This window comes from Hyaloscypha bicolor (genome assembly GCF_002865645.1).
Source record: "Hyaloscypha bicolor E unplaced genomic scaffold K444scaffold_10, whole genome shotgun sequence".
Lineage (NCBI taxonomy): Eukaryota > Fungi > Ascomycota > Leotiomycetes > Helotiales > Hyaloscyphaceae > Hyaloscypha > Hyaloscypha bicolor.
In genome coordinates, this window is record NW_020194512.1 from 2919029 (window position 1) to 2935816 (window position 16788).

Sequence of the window (16788 nt, forward strand, 5' to 3'; positions counted from 1 at the left end):
GCCCTGTATGCACGTCTCCTACACCATCATCTCTTTCGACTCGTCATAGATAGCCCCCGTCATTGACTTAGTCAACATTCTCTTCAACCCTTCAAGGCGGGTGATTTTCTCCGGGGCACCGAGCTGCGGTTTTGGCGACAGTCCACTGAAGAACTGCCCCTCGTACTGTATCAATACATAATAAAATAACATGGTGCCCGCTGTGAGGACGGCTGCAGAGAGAGCATATATCCAGATCATGGGCGAGCCGACTAGTCGATGGCTATCTTGGTTCATGACGAAGAAGTTCATGCCGAAGAATGTCTGATTGGTGTTAGACTGGATCGGATCTGAGAGGGTTTGCGAGAAACTTACAGCCAGCCACGACGAAGGCAGATATAGCAATGTTAAAGCCGTTATGAAGACGGCGGATTTGTTCAACCGGACCATACTGTTGTTCTGCTGCTTTGAAACGAGTTGATCCCGGAGAGACAACGTCCCTGCCAAAAAGCCTGCCATCACCTCCGCCCGCTGCTGAAGGTATGAAGCTGTCTTGGTGAGAGTCGCACACTGTGTTCGGTAATTGTTGGCCTGGGAGGAGATATGTTGGCAGTGTTCTGATGCTGCTGGCTGGGTTGTTTTCAGATCGACCAGCGTTGCAGTTATCTCTTGCAAGACATCTGCGGATTGGGATAGGATAGACGGGATCTGCAGGAATTGATTGCGAAGACTCGCGAACGTTCTGAGTGTTTCGTGGTCGACGGGCAGGTTTTCTTCAATGAAGGTGGCCCATGTGAGGTTCACCTATGCAGTGGTCAACAGTTTGTTAGCACGATGATGCTGGAGGAAAACTTACTATGGGTAAGAATTTTCGCTCCAAAGAAAGACTGTAATGCCGCCAAGCTGGAAAATATGTATCAAAGAGCAGGCCATGCAACCACATTGGGCTAGCAGCAAACCGTCCGGCATTGTCATCCACATAACGCTCTACGGACGTCTGTAACGCTGAGTTTGGGAGTGGGTGTAGCAAAATGAACACGTTTTTTGAGCCATCCAGTCGTCTTTGGTGATATAATCCAGTCTGACGAATGCTCCATTCCTCGCTAGTTTCTTGAACTCGGGATACCGAATGCTGTAAAGCAGGTCTACCAAGAGATTAGCCGACAAAAAATCATTTACTTGGGCCAGTTAACGTAATCTTACCTTCGCTTGTAGTACTCCGTTTCTGCATCCATGGAACGCAGTATGTCTCCTCAAGAGCAAGGTTTCGTTGAAAGAAACACGAGGCCAGCTCATGGATATGTTCATCAAGCCCATATTGGCTCACAAGAGCATCCAGCATTTCTTCACTGATTTGAAGGGGTCTCCATGAGTGCTTCTGGCATATCGAACTAGCCCATGTTAGCATCTTGTGGCCGCTATCTTAGTCACATTATTTTTCGTACATTACTCGGCATGAATAGTTCGAATTGCCAGCATCAGGAGCCAGAAAGTTAATGAGAGATTGCGCATCGGAGAATTGATGGGATGAAACTGCGTCTCCGCCTGTTGGGAGATCTAGAATTTTGACGGGTACATCTACAGTCTTGCTAAGATAATTGAGTGACGAAGCCATGGGGGTGAAGTAAGGGCAGCAGATGTGGTGGATGGGTTTTCAATGGGACAATGCGAAAGAGCCGTACTCGATTTGTATTGTGGTTATATAATTTATAGTTCTCGCAATGTAGATTGTGCCTTGCCATCCCAAGCCTCCTCTCCACTCGGGGGCAGTGTTAGTTTCCTTGACAAAGGCTTTGACGACCGGTCAAGCCACCGGCAAGTCGGGGGGAAACGCAAACGAGGCCACGGCCAGGGGCTGCTGCAAAGCAAGGATGAGCTGATTGCGGTGTGGTGTATGCCCAGCCAATCGATCTCGATGATGTTGCAACAAGTTTTTTGCGTCCGCAGCCCCTAGTTGCCACCCTAGTCCTTCGTTTGCGCAGACCTGCAGCATTGGTCAATTCTCCAATTTCGCCTGCTCGTTTCAGCATCAAAGGCCGAATACTTACTCAATCTCTGTCTTGTGTCCACAGATTAGCCTTCCCTCGAAGTGAAATGGATGTGAAGATACACTTACATCCGTCAACGCTCTCGGTGCGTCAAATGAGTATATGTCGTTCGCCATCTACCAGCGGTTTAGTCAACGAGCCAATGCAGCACTCTGTACGTGATGCATACGCGGATATTGAACTCCTTCTGGCCCTTGAACAGGCCCTTCAGCAGCTTTTCCAAGTCATCTCTCAGCATGTATTTCTTAGACACTGTCTGCCGTGAGAGCGCCATGATCGAAGCAGAAGACTGGTAAGAATGAGAAAGGGGGCAGTCGCGTGGCTGTGATCCTTTAACGGTACGGCGGACTCAACGTGGCTATATCTTTTCAGCCCGCGGGACGTGCGTATCGGGCCGGGAGCTTGCGCAAGACACGATACCTTGTGACCGAGTGCCGGGCAGAAATGCACAGCCCTGTGGATTCCCCTTTTGCCTTGTTACCGTGGGGCAGGCAGCCACCTGTCTTGTTAGGAGTCATAATGTGATGGCAGTACTAGTCCAGAGGGTCTTTCAGCCTTGTATGTTCCACTACCTATGACGGGCGCGAGCTTGTCCACGACATCTGTCTTCCCCTGACCTGTCACACCAGCCTTAAAATCCACCGATCCACCGCTGCTGTCCGGTTGTAATCGTCGCACACGCGGAGCCCTACAGCGGCTTCTTGTTGCCTCACGGTAACATGGCCGACTCCATGGAGATGCTGGTTCGGTCGAGACCGCGCTCGAGCAGATCCTCTCCGAGTGAGAAGAGTGTCGAAGTGCAACGTGTTCCCGCTAGCATGCCCCGAGAAGAACAGCCTGACAACTCGCGATCCGTCAATCGTTGGCTTGGGCCGTTAGCTTTGTTTGTAAGTCTTCCAAGATGAGATGAGTTCGAGCACAGCTGACTTGTTTTCAGATGGTTACCATCAATGGAACCCTCGGAGTTGGATTGTATTGGCGAGGCGGTGATATCGTTGAGATGGGCGGCCCGCTCGCAGTCGTCCTCGCCTTCCTAATCATGGGTTTTATTGCTTGGACGGTGATGCAGTGTATCACCGAACTCCTGTGTATTTGGCCGGTCCCAGGAGCCATGGCAATCTACGTCAGCGAGTTTGTGGACAACGAGCTTGGTATTGCTGTCGGTATAGCTTATTGGTATGTTGTACTCTGTTCCACCGAGCAATTGTGTGGCTGAATTCTGCAGGTTTACGTACTCCGTCTCCTTCGCTGCCCTTCTCGCAACGACCGCCGCCGAAGTCACATATTGGAATAATAGCAAAGGCATACAAGGAGCTATAATGTTTGTGGTGGTGCCTCTGATCCTGGTGCTCATCAACGCACTAGGAGTGGAAGTGTACGGGTTAGTGGAGGTGGTTGTGGGCAGCATGAAGATTTCTGTCTTCGTTGTGATCATCATCGCGATGATTGCCATCAATGCAGGAGCAGGCAATGATCCAGTGGCAGACGGGGGGCACATTGGCGCAAGATTTTGGAATAGTCCTACACCGTATGAGACGCAAGCTGCGTCTGACTGGTTCATTGCATTCCTCATGACATTGTCAGTGGCTGGCTTTGCGTATGTCGGCGTCGAAATCATTGCAGCATCAGCGCTTGAAGCTCGGTGGCCAACATCCAGGCGATCTGATGACGAGGAGCCAAACAATGTGGGCGGTCATGACGCCGAGCGCCAGAGCGCCATGTTGATCGGTGAAACGATCAGATTCGCGGCCGTCTGGATCCCCGTGTTTGCGATGATCGCGTACACTGTTGGCGGGATTCTAGTAGCCTCGAACATCGAGCACGACGATTGTCTGCTGACTCGGCAAAGCTGGATCAAAAAAGTAGATAGCGATGGAAAGCTACTGTGTGCTGAGAATGGCATACCTTTCAAGGCGAACAGACCCAGCATGGCGCCTTTCGTAGCCATTGCGAAACGATCACAGCTTCCTTCGCTGGCATCGGCAATCAACATCTTCCTCATTTTCACGGCCATAACGTGTGCAAACACCAATCTGTATGTCGCGTCGCGTACTTTCTTTGGCCTGGCCAGTCGTCTAAGAGGAGGAGAGGGTGCCCCTCCGTGGAAACGTATACTTGCCTGGTTTGGCAAGACGAACAACAGAAATGTGCCAATGCGCGCTATGATCTTTTCCGCTGTCGCTTTCTGGTGGGTCCCTCTTATATCATTGGCACCAGGGGGATCAGACTCTTCGAGTCCTATCGGCATGGTACGTTCTACTCCTGCTTACACCATGAACGCCCTGCTAAATCACTACAGTTCATTGAGGCGCTCAGCCAAATGGGAACAGACGGTGTGATCATCGTCTGGGCTTGTGAGTGCTGGGCATTCCTTCGCTTCTACTACTGGTGAGTCTCCTTCGTGTTTATAGATGGCGTCTACTCATTACTACAAAGCGTGAAGCGTCACGCCCCTACCCTCGAGGAGAAGCGCTTCCCGCAAGTTCGCCGATTCCAACGTATTGACGACGATTACCCATTCCGCAGCCACGGCCAGCCCGTGACCGGATTTTTTGCTCTCTTCGCATGCCTGTTGGTTTTAATTGTCGCTAACGGGGCATTTCTGTGGCGTGGCTTTCAGAGGGTGCCTTTTGTATCGGCGTATTTGACTGTAAGTTTCCTTCCTGTATGTGCCCAAATTGTGTAGACACTGATGTCACAAACCAGATCATAGTGTTCGTATTGATAGTTGCGCTGCTGAAGCTCACCAAGGGGGCTAAATGGGCTCTCGTTGATCTATCTCAATGCGCAGAAGTTGAGGAGATTTTCCGGAGGCTCAACGAGATTCGTCATCGGGGCGCTGCCGACGTAGAGCCAGAAAAGAGCTTGTGGAATCTTTGGGGGCATATTTGATGAAGCATATTGAACGAATAATGCAATGTGTTTTTCGCGCAGAACTTGACATCCCGCGTTGGCGTATGACAGGATTCAAGAGCGACTTGACTGGGTGGACTAATACGGTTGTTTTGAGACGCACTTATATCGTTCATCGTTTTGGGTGGTGGTCGAAGCTTGTAGCATACAAGTTCTGAAAGTTATCTTAGTTGCTACATTATTTAAGCCCTCTTTGTCGCCATACACAAACAACCAAAAGCTTCGTTGTCTATAAGTTATGCGTAATATCCATCATGAAAAGTCAGCAATTCGAAATGAACTTCGAATTCTAACCTTACTGTACTGTAAGGTTAATTCGAAGTCATCAGACTGCGAACCTGTAAGCTTGAGCATGAGGCGTAGAATGGGCAAGAATTGGCTCTGCGCTGCGATGACCATCAGTAGCGGTACAGTACCTTTGGAGTACAACCAGACAGGGGTGCACAGCCACAAGTGTCTGGAAATGGATCCACGCTAAAAATAATTAACTTAAAACTTAGCGACACCCAATTCGCCTTCTACTGTACTTAATGGGACCCTGATATACAATCTACTAGAACCCGGAGCGCCGGAGCTCGAATTAGGCAGCAAGGCAGAAATGGAAGGCGGCGCCGCTCACGAGATCGCCCTTGTCGTATTTGCCACTGAAAAGGGGCATTTAGGTTATAAAGATCCCTTGGTAAAAGTGGAGTTTCAGGTGCAATATATCGAATAAAAAGTTAGGCTCTAGCGTAGGAAAACACCTATAATAGCTAACTTATAGCCTAAGTATTAAGGTATATATCCTTTAATATATACCTGAATGGAGCTGTTGAGCTGTACCAGTGCAAACCCAGAACAGGCCGGAATACATCTAGGAGCCTTGTACGCCTCTTGAAGCTATTTTCGGCTGGCCTAAATAAGGGCCAGCATGATAAAATATGCCCCCCCAAGCCAGAACAGCGGCGAGGCCGCCCAAAATCATGTAAACAATGGCAAAACCAGGTCCTGCAAATTTGCAATACGGCTCACCACCACTGTAGTGGTCCAGTGCTGCAATGCTCACCCCGCCAACGCGAACCACCCACGCGGCCACGCACCAAAAAAACCATCCAACCTTGGACCAGGCGGGCCAAAGTATCTCGTACAAGAAACCAGGCAGTAGATTGGCAAGGAATAACAACGGCAGGATCATTAAAACGTAGAAGACCAGGGAAATCCACCAAGTGCCGTTCTCATCAGTCGTGGCAAATTTCCAGAGAACGAGGGAAACGGCGGTTGCGGTGAGTCCTAGAATAGAAATTGTAAATGCAAATAGACGCCGGCTCGCATGATGCGTACGAGGGGCAAGCTTTTCCCCAGCAAGGAGGCAGAGGCCAATCAAAGCAACTGGGAGGGTTGGATACACCCATAGACTCAGGCCGAAGTGGCGCCTTGGATCATATTGCGGCAGCGTGCAAGCCTGGTAGATTGTTATGACTGTAGCGGTGATGCTCATCAAATCTACCCCAATACTGGTGTACAACTTCCATTTTATCCATTCGTCTGGCGCTGTTTTCCGTCTAAGTCCAAGATAGTATATCCGAGCAAATTCGGATGCGTCAGAGCCTTTCATGACTGCGATAGCGGCTGCGCTACCTGGAGAATGCGACCGCACACAGGCCCAGGATACCGCATCGAAGAAGGTCATCCAGCCGGCGTTCTCCTTCCACAGTAGCGGCAGTTCGAAGATCCACCATGTAAGCTGAACCGAGACAAATGTGATGACGAGTGAAGTCCAAGTCAAGGGGGAGATTCCGTGGCAGGTGGCTTGATTCTGATAGTCGGGCAAAGGTTGGCAGGTTACAAAATTTGTGGGTTCAGAAACGATGGTGCCAGTTGAAGCTGCAGTGTACGTGGTCAGAAAGAAGACGTTGAGTTGGCCCGACGTGTAGGTGATATATTCAGTTGTCGCTGGGAGCCATGTCGATGAGCAGGTCTGTCCCAGATCCGCGATCGATACGGAAGTCTCGCCCGGATATAAGGGATCGCACTCTACTACCAGGTCCGACGATAGCGTTATGAACGAGGTCGTCAATGCTGTGTATGTGGTCTGCGGAAAGAGACCAACTTCACCGCTCGTGTAGACAATAGTCGAGGTCGTAGCTGGAATTGAGACAAAGTGGCAAGTTGATGTGGAGGGAGCAAGTGAGGTTGGTACTGCCATGGTCAAGAGCTGGGGGAGCCTGGGCAAGACGATGAGACTTCCCACGAAATATATATACGGATAGGTCTAAATTTTCGGCTTCAGCCGCACTGGTGGCCGAAACGGGTCACCTGAAACCCGCTAGTAGCACCAAGCGCCAATCTTGCCAATCACTTCCCTTTTCGAACACGGCGCTGTCTCCAGATGCATATGAAGTTACCAAGCATTGCAGAGATACAATGCTCTCTTAAAAGAGTGCCGACCCTGGATGAGAACTGAGTCACATTATAATCGCACCAGGAAAATTCTAATGTTCATATTTCTCTGTACTGTATGAGCCGATTTCGTTAAGGCTGTAAGGCAGCAATGCTTCAAAAATGAAACTATTGGATTATGTCCAAAAAAAAAGGGGGGGGGGAGGCATTAGTTAATACTGTAGTACAAAAGTATCCTTGCAATGTGAGATTTGGCGCCATTGCGGTCGAGCCGTTCATGGCGGTTTGTAGAAGAGCTAGTTGTGGCATCACTACTGCCTAATTCGAGGGCGTTAGAGGTAGATTGTATCTCGGGGTCCATAAAGTACCGTGCGCGGATTAAACTTAATCCGCACCGCCTTTAGCTGAACCGTGCGCTTAAATTATTCTTTAAAGTGTTTGACGAGCAGGACACCGATTTCGCTCACAGCTGTATCGCTCCGACATTACGGATGAGATTGCCTGGCTCAGGCAGGTGTTGAGAATTCTTTCTCGGGCTCGCCCTCGTGCTACCATGTCTCGGGCGGAGGTCACCCAACTTACCACAAGTCGGTACACCGTATACGCATCTAAGCGTACTCCCCCTATCGCGTTGGTATGCCCTCATGATCCTCGACGAACTCGTTAGTCACAGATCACTTGACTTGCCAAATCTCCCATTCACGTGACTTTTATAATTAGTAAATATACAAGTATATAAAGATAAGAAGAGAGAATTATAGAAATCCAAGGTTATATATTTGGACTAATAAAAGATATATAGTACCACTGCTAATTTATATCCAAATACCTAATAATAGAGGGAGAAAGAAAGAAATAAAAAGTCGAGCTATATAGCTATATACTCTTAGTATATTACTAAAGTATTAGAATATAGTCCCGTAAATACGCTCTGTATAATTCTGAAGATATATCTTATATTCGAGAGATATTTGATAGACCTTATACTCGAGCAGATCCCCTTTTTTAATATTGGCTAGATACTTCCGCTTGAAGTGCTTTATCAAGTTTCCTGGCTTGGCAAACTTGTAGGTACGCTTTTCGAACGGCAAGCTCTGCTCCCCTAAATAGAGGAAGCAGGTAGTGGTCCTCTTCTCTATAAATATTAATAGTATAGTATTCCTTAACGCTTGCTTCTTAGCCTTAGTAACTGCCAGCTGCGGGTTAATCTCTTTTACCGGCGTCGGACTCGCCTTTCGCATAGACGGCCTCCTATATAGTATAGTAATAGCTCCGCTTTCTTGGAAGTGGTAGTAGGTAGTAATAGTGCTGATTATAGTATTATACCGGCGGAACTCCTTCTCTATAGTCGTTCCCGGCAAGGTTATAACCGTTACGGCCAAGTGCTTCTATATTAGGGGTATCTTATTAACTATAGATATACTGGTACCAGAGTTATTACAGAATTTAAGCCCAGTAAGCTATAGCTCGACCTTATTTATAGGGTATTTTGTATCCCACTTGTCTTAGAGCTACTTAAGTAGTATAGCCTTTAATTACTGCCTTAGATTAATAATCTCGCTACTTAGGCTTTGATATCCGGACTATTTCGTTATTGCGCCCTTATAGCAGTAGTTTCACCTTATATATAGTACGAGAAGTTAGCGGACTCGGCGGTATTTATCTATGGACTGGGACTGCTTAACTATAAGGGCCTGCAAGCGACCGGAATTAATCTATTGCATTATCCGAGAGGCGGCCTATATTAGGTCTTTCTGGGGCTTATTATTATAGTTATTATAATATACGATACTAATAGAAATTAGACTAGAACTAGCTAGGCATCTAGTATCTAAGTATAGTATCTGTAGTTATCTGATAGTTATATGTAACCCCGAGCTTAAGCTAGTATATAGGCCTGTATATAGCTTGCAATTATTTAGATCCGAGGCTTCTTCGAGATTCTTTTCTCTCTTTAGCTTTGAATTATTGAAATAGAAATAGTCTAACTATATCTTCTAGGCTCTAGATCTTATACTTGTAATATAATTTAAAGCTTTTCTACTTTTTAATCCTGTAAAGAATTTAAATAATATCTACCCAATTAGTTTTTTAACGAGTATAGACGTAATACACTATAGCTACTCCCGTACCGGTTAACTAATATTAGAATAAAAGAAAGCCCTAGAATAACTAGGCAAGAAAGCCCTAGACCGGCTAGATAAGCGGATAGGCTAGTAACCTTATTACTAAACGAAGATCTATAAGAAAGTAAGTTCCGGAATAACTAGGCAAGTTAGAAGAAGCTATAGTATAAAACGCTACTAGTATATTACTAGAAGATAGACCAGAGCCTCTTATTAAGTTTCCTAAGGGATCCGAATATTCCGTTAATACTTATAGTAGAAGAGATACTTTTTTTTAAAGAGCTAAGGAAGAAGAGAGACCTGCTCTTTTAAAGGCAGACTTCTAAGAGTTACTCCGGAATCTAGAGGCTTTATATAAGGAGATTATTAAGCTAATTCTAAAGATATATAATATCCTTGCTTATAGCAAGAATTATTATAATTAGCTAAGAGAAATTAAGTAAGCCCTATAAAAGAATAAAGCTATTATTAAGAAGCTTATTATATAGCCTATAGAAATAACCGGTTCCTCTATTTTAGAAAGTAAATACTTAGTTAAACTCTCTAATTCTCCTATCTTTAAAGGCATAACTAAGAATAGTATTACTTTTAATAATTAGTTGGTTTAGATTAAGAACAAGCTCTATAGTAACTCTAATACTTACTAGATAGAGAACCTTAAGATTATTTATATTTCCGGCTATATAGGTAGCTATACTCTTATACTAATCTCTTTCCGCCTGAATTAGAATAATTAATATATATATAAGACTATTAGAGAACTATATACTTACCTAGAGAAGCTATATAGTAACCCAAATAAGAAGTATAATACTCGATAAGCCTTTAAGAAACTATTTATAAAGAAAAGCCAGACTTTCTAAGAATTCTATATTTTATTTCTAAGATATATAGTAAATAGAAATATTAACTTATAGAATCTTAAGAATAACCTAAATAATAAGCTTACCTGAAAGCTCTAAGAGGCTATAGCTATATACTATAATAATTCAGCTATTTATACTATAAAGTTTATATAATACTATACTATAAATAACTAGTAGATTCAAGCTTATTATAAATAAATAAATTAAATATCTAAGAAAGCTAATAAAAATATGGATAAGCCAAGCTTAGGAGGCGCCCTTTATATAAAGCCCGCTTCTAAGACCCTAGTAATAGATAAACCTATTATTCTAAAGCCCGAATTCTTAGATCTCAAGTATTATAACTATAATAGATTTAATTATATATCTAGAAACTATTTAAAGCCTAAAATAAAGTATATAAAGCAAGTCTTAGTAGCCAAGCTAGTAGTACTTATTATAAGTAAGCTATCTAAGAATATAGAGCAGAGAAATAAGGACCTCTAAAAGAAGTCTCCTTTTTAGGGCTATATTATATAAATATAGTAGAAGTTAATTTAAGCTAGTTACTAGAAAATAAAGCATTTATACTTCCTTATATAGTTAGTAATAATAAATTAGGTATTAAGACTTCTTCTCTTATTAATACTAGAGTAAACGGATATATCTTTATTAATTTCAAGTTTATAAAAATAATTAAATAATTTCTAGATATTAAGCCTACTTAATTAGTATTATCCTATAATATAAGAGAATTTAATAGTAAGTAGGCCGTATCTATTACTTACTATATTAAGCTTATACTTTTAATTAATAGACGGAAGGTTCTAATACCTATACTAGTTATAGAACTAGGCAAATATAATATAATTTTGGAATAATAATAGTTTATAAGTACTAGTATTCTAATTAATTATAAGAATAGAAAGTTAATCTGGCTAGATAATTAGCCTAGAAAGAAGAATTAGAATAAGGTCCTAACTACTATATATAAGAACTTGAAATCTGGGAAAAGTAACTAGTATTAAGAAAATACAGATAGAAGAAATAAAGCTATAGCTATAAATAAGTTCTAGAAACCTTAGCTTATAAAGAGGAAACTCCCTTATTCTTTTTCTGAGCCGGGCTTAGAAAGCTATATATAATAAAAGAATTAAGCTTAATACTATAAAGAAATATAAGTAGCCTTAGGAAATATAGAAGTTTCTCTTAAGCTAGAGATAGAAATATTAAAGATATACTATCTAAAGAAAAGCTATAAGATCTAGTTAAGGTCTATAATTAATATTATAGGTATCTTTCTAGTTACTTTCTAGATAAATTTATAGAAAAAGAAGAACCTTTTCTTTATAATATTATTTTTCGAGATTAATAAAGAGCTAGAATTATAGTAAGAGAATGAGTTTGTTCCGGATAAGTAATAGCTAGAAGAGACGAAGCTATAGTAGTTAGTAAAAGTCTTACTAGAGAAATTTAAGGATTTTGCAGATATTTTCTTAAGGAAAATATTAAATATCTTATTCCTATATTAGCTATATAACTATAAGATTTAGATTAATAATTCTAAAGGCCCGGAAAGCCTAGGGTATTTCCCGCTTTATTAATAGTTAATCTATAAGCTATAGAAGGTCAAGCGTTTCCTTAAAGAAAACCTCTAATAGGGCTTTATTAAATTAAGCTAGTTCCCTTTTATATCCCCGATTCTCTTTATAAAAAAGGCTAATAGAGCTCTCCGATTCTATATAAACTATTATAAGCTAAATAACTTAATATAGAAGAATTATTATTCTCTTTCTCTTATTTATAAGACTCTTATATAGCTAGCTTAAGCGAAAGTCTATATAAAGCTAGATATCCGGTAAGTATTCTATTAGATTCGAATAAATCTAGAATTAGAAGAACTTATAATATTTTATATAAGATATAAGGCCTATAAATATAAAGTTCTTTAGGAAGGCCTAACTAATAGCCCTACTATATATTAGAGGTATATAAATAATATCTTTTTTAATTACCTTAATATCTTTTATATAGCTTATTTAAATAATATCCTAATTTACTCGAATAATTCCCTGAAATATAAAGACTATATATAAAAGATTCTTTAATAACTATAAAATACTAGCCTCTAAGTAAATATTAAGAAATTAGAGTTTAAGATTACTTATATAAAGTATCTAGGCTTTATTATCTTTACTAGAGATATTAAAGTAGATCTAGATAAGATAGCGGTTATTAAGAACTAGTAACTACTAAAGATAATTAAGGAAATATAAGGCTTTCTGGGCTTTTATAATTCTTATTAGTACTTTATTACAGAATATAGCTATATAGTAAAGTCCCTAATAGCTCTAATATATAAGGGAGTTCTATTTAAATAAATAGATTAGTATTAAGAAGATTTTATAAAGCTAAAGCAAGCTATATTCTTAGTACTAATTCTATATTACTATAACCCGAACTTCCCTATTATAATTAAGACAAATATATTAAATAAAGTTATAGCCGGTATTCTCTTATAGTAAGACCTCTAGATAGAACTCTAGTATCCGGTAGTATTTTTCTCTAAAACTATATAGCTAGTAAAGCTAAACTATAATATTTATAATAAAGAGATACTTGCTATTATTCTTTTCTTAACTAAATAGTAAGCGGAACTAGAAAGCCTATAAAAGATACTTTTTATAATTTACTTAAATTACTAAATCCTTAAGTACTTTATAACTATAAAGAAGCTTTTAGTAAAATAAGCTTACTAGATAAAGTATTTTTCCCGCTATTATTTTAAGCTTATATATTAGATAGGCAAGTTAAATAAATAAGCAGATACTCTAAATAAGAAATACAAGAATATAATTACCTAAAATAAGATAATAATAGTTTACTAAACCCAAATTTTCCTCCTATAATAAAAGATTAATAATAATATTATACGGGATCTCTAATTAGCCCTAATTAAAGCCTTAGTAAGCCAGGCTCAGGAAGAAACCCAGTATAATAGTATCTAGCTAGTAGACAAGCTATTAAGCAAGAACTGAAAGTTACCGGAGCTAGAAGAATTATAGAATAAGGTAAGAAATAAGAAGAAAGGTACTTAAATACTATAAGATAGCCTTCTCTTATAATATAGTAAATTATTTATATCTAATAATATAATAATGCCCGAGATATCCCTATATATTACCCTTATTTAGAAGGTATATATATAGCTTCTAATAGAATATCTAGAATAAGCTAAGTTTTAATAGCTTTTTTAGGCCTACTATTACTAGCTAGGCTAAAATATAAATATTAATTAGTATAGAAATAATTATTATACCTACTAATAATTCTATATTCCCAGAAATAGAAGGCTAGAGCTCTTATATTTATTACTAGTTTCTAACTACCTCTAGTAATATATATTAGTAGATTTTAAAAAGTATCCAGAAAGTAAAAATAAGTATAATATAGTAATAATCTTTATTAATTATCTGGGCAAGTACCCTATTATAATTCCTGTCCGAGATATAATAATAGCTAAAGAATTAGTACCCCTATTTCTTATTTATATAATTTGTTAAGTTAGTATCCCGGAAACTATAGTATTTAATTAAGGCCCCTAGTTTATATCGGATTTCTAAAATAAGTTCTATAAGTATATTAGTATAAAGCTTAAGTTATTAACTACTAACTATTTCTAAACTAATAGCTAGATAGAGATTATTAACTAGTATTTTAGCTAATAGCTATATTCCTATATAAATTATTACTAGAATAATTAGAATAAATAGGTAGTAATAATTAATTACTAGTAAATAGCTCTAGTTTATAAGACTATAAGCTAATTCCTATTCCTTATAAAAAAGGGCTATAAACTACAGATATTATTTAATTAGGAAACCTAAATATAATTAGATACCTTAAAGAAAAAGCTAAATAGATAAGAAGTAAAGGCCCTTGTAATATGGCTTTATAAATTATAGCAAAAAATATAAGAAAATATAATATAAGTATAAGAATATTATATTATTTAAGCTAATAAGTACTATTAATTAGTAGATTTTGGAATAAAAGATAAGGTATAAATTACTACTAAGTATTAAAAGAATAATTATCCGAGCCGCAAGCTAGCTTACTAAATAGAAGAACTATATGAAATTCTGGAATAAGTAGGGTATTTTTTTAGGCTTAAGCTTCCGGAATTTATAAGAATATATCCGGTATTTTATATAGAGAAGCTATATAAAGATCCAGGTAACCCCCTTTCCGGACAAGCAAATCCGAAGCCTCTACTATTAGAACTATAAGATAGGGAAACGGAATATAAAGTTTAAGAGATACTAGTAGTAAAGCTACTTTATAGGAAGCTTAAATACCGAGTCTAGTAAAAAGAATAGAATCTAGATCCGAAGTAATATCCTATATTCTTATTAAATAATAGTGCTTTAGCTCTTTAGAGCTTTTATAATAAGAACCCCGAATAGCTAGAACCGCCCTAGAACCTCCCCTATTAGTTAGATTATACTAAGAATAATATACTACCGGAACCGTATAATATAGACGGAAATCCTTACAAGTTATATATAAAAGGCCCTGGCCTTTTATATATAACTATAACTTGAGAATTCGATAAGAACTTTCGAAGCTCGGGAATAAGCTTACTTTAAGGAGAGGGGGTAATATTATAGTTATTATAATATATAATACTAGTAGGAATTAGACTAGAGCTAGCTAGGTATCTGATATCTAAGTGAGATATCTGGTATCTAAGTAAGGTATCTAGTATCTGAGTATAATATCTGTAGTTACCTAATAATTATACGTGACCCCGAGCTTAAGCTAGTATATAGGCCTATATATAGCTTGCAATTATTTAGATCCGAGGCTTTTTCGAAATTCTTTTTTCTCTTTAGCTTTAAATTATCGAAATAGAAATAGTCTAACTATACCTTCTAGACTCTAGATCTTATACTTATAATACTTATAGCTAGATATAATAGCCCGGATATTATTGGACCGCCTCGAGAGATAGTACTTAATAAAAGTATTAATACTTATATATTATAGTATTATATTCTAAAGAATATCGGTTATATTACCTATATAGAGGTTATTAGCTCTTAGCTATAGATATAGGTATAGAAATATAAAGTACTTACCGCTCTAGTTAAATTTATTAGCGGTATTATAATAGAGATAGTATAAGTATATAGGTTATAGGAACTTAAGTATAAGGCTAATAACCTTTATTAGTAATAAAAGAGTTATATAAGTTAGAGGCTTATATAGTAAGATCTTATAATTATATCCTGTCTTAACCGACTTTCTAAAGACGGGAATATTAAGTATACTTGGCTTAAAAAGTAATTCCAGTTATTAATAGCCAGATCAGATATCTAGTTTACTTAATTATATAGCAGACCTGAGATTTAAAGCTGCAAATATTCCGTTAGTAAAGGTAAGGCCTAAGAGAAAGACATATAGGCTTAGGATAAAAGAAGAATTAAAGATAATCTCGGGAAAAATTAATTTAATTCTAAAGTATATATAAATAGTATTTAAGCCGGATATAAATAAGAAGAGGATATAGAAAGAAAATAGGCTAAAAAACTTATATATTTTTTATACTAAGAAATTGCTTTATAAACTTATAGATAAATTTTATTAAGATCTAATAAAAGCCACTATTAGAGTTCCGAAGCAGAATTATAATAATATTATAGTAGTAGAGCTTAAGAAGTACTAAAAGGCAGTTTCCGGAAAACCTAATAAGCTAGTAAAATAGAATAAGCTAGATATATTACCGGCTATATATAAACCGCTTCTTTATTATAATTAGATTAGTCTAGAGGTATTCTATAAGATTCTTAATATATATAGCCGTCTTCTTACACTTTTTCGTTAATAGATAGTACTTCTTTACTAGCTTCCTAAGGACCTATAATAAGGATATTATATTAGCCTCTTATCTATAATTATTCGAACTAAATTAAGCGGCCAGATAAGATATACTACTTATCTAATATATTTAATAGTTTAGCTTCCCTTTAATCTTCTCTCTAGTTACTTATTTATATATAAGCCGGAAGATCTTCTAGTATATCCCGAGTATTCTAGCTAATTTAATACCTATAAGCCTTCTTTTACTCTTCCCCTAATATTAATTTAATATCTATTCGAAAAAGGCCTTAAATATCTGGCAAAAGATAGCCTATATTATCCGGATAGAATTCTTTTATATATATTTGCAGTATTTTTAAAGAGAGTTAGCTTAGTAATTTAATAGTAAAAGACGGCAGATAAGAAGAGAATAGAATATATATTAATTAAACTAGTTCTTAATTATATCCAGAAGAAGAAGACTACTATTACTATAGTTCTTATCTTTATTCTCGGATTTGTCGGAGTTATTCTCTTAATTAAGGTAGTACTCTAGCGGATATATATTCTTTTTTCTAGCAATCCACTTCAGATCTAGCAGATCCGCCTTATTATCTCCGTTAATACCGGTATTAA

The 16788-nt window shown here is 38.5% G+C and overlaps 4 protein-coding genes across 4 annotated transcripts; 2 read left to right on the forward strand and 2 right to left on the reverse strand.

Moving 5' to 3' along the window:
* Positions 1–18: 18 nt before the first annotated feature.
* K444DRAFT_639411 (uncharacterized protein) lies at positions 19–1321 on the reverse strand (the record flags this gene model as incomplete). Its single annotated transcript, XM_024884381.1, has 4 exons — positions 19–303; positions 355–783; positions 836–1089; positions 1183–1321. The coding sequence occupies 4 exons, from the start codon at positions 1319–1321 to the stop codon at positions 19–21; spliced, it is 1107 nt and encodes a 368-aa protein (XP_024744370.1).
* A 1184-nt stretch (positions 1322–2505) lies between these two features.
* On the forward strand, positions 2506–5165 carry K444DRAFT_606406 (uncharacterized protein). The gene is made up of 6 exons (XM_024878985.1): positions 2506–2914; positions 2965–3203; positions 3253–4276; positions 4327–4415; positions 4464–4677; positions 4734–5165. The coding sequence occupies exons 1-6, from the start codon at positions 2747–2749 to the stop codon at positions 4917–4919; spliced, it is 1920 nt and encodes a 639-aa protein (XP_024744371.1). The 5' UTR covers positions 2506–2746; the 3' UTR covers positions 4920–5165.
* A 454-nt stretch (positions 5166–5619) lies between these two features.
* K444DRAFT_606407 (uncharacterized protein) lies at positions 5620–7166 on the reverse strand. Its single transcript, XM_024878986.1, has one exon. The coding sequence runs from the start codon at positions 7123–7125 to the stop codon at positions 5794–5796; it is 1332 nt and encodes a 443-aa protein (XP_024744372.1). The 5' UTR covers positions 7126–7166; the 3' UTR covers positions 5620–5793.
* Positions 7167–12692: 5526 nt separating this feature from the next.
* K444DRAFT_515187 (uncharacterized protein) lies at positions 12693–16555 on the forward strand (the record flags this gene model as incomplete). The annotated part of the gene is made up of 2 exons (XM_024873573.1): positions 12693–12811; positions 16483–16555. Coding segments are annotated over 2 exons (192 nt in total), but the record flags the coding sequence as incomplete, so codon positions are not given.
* Between the last annotated feature and the right edge of the window lie 233 nt (positions 16556–16788).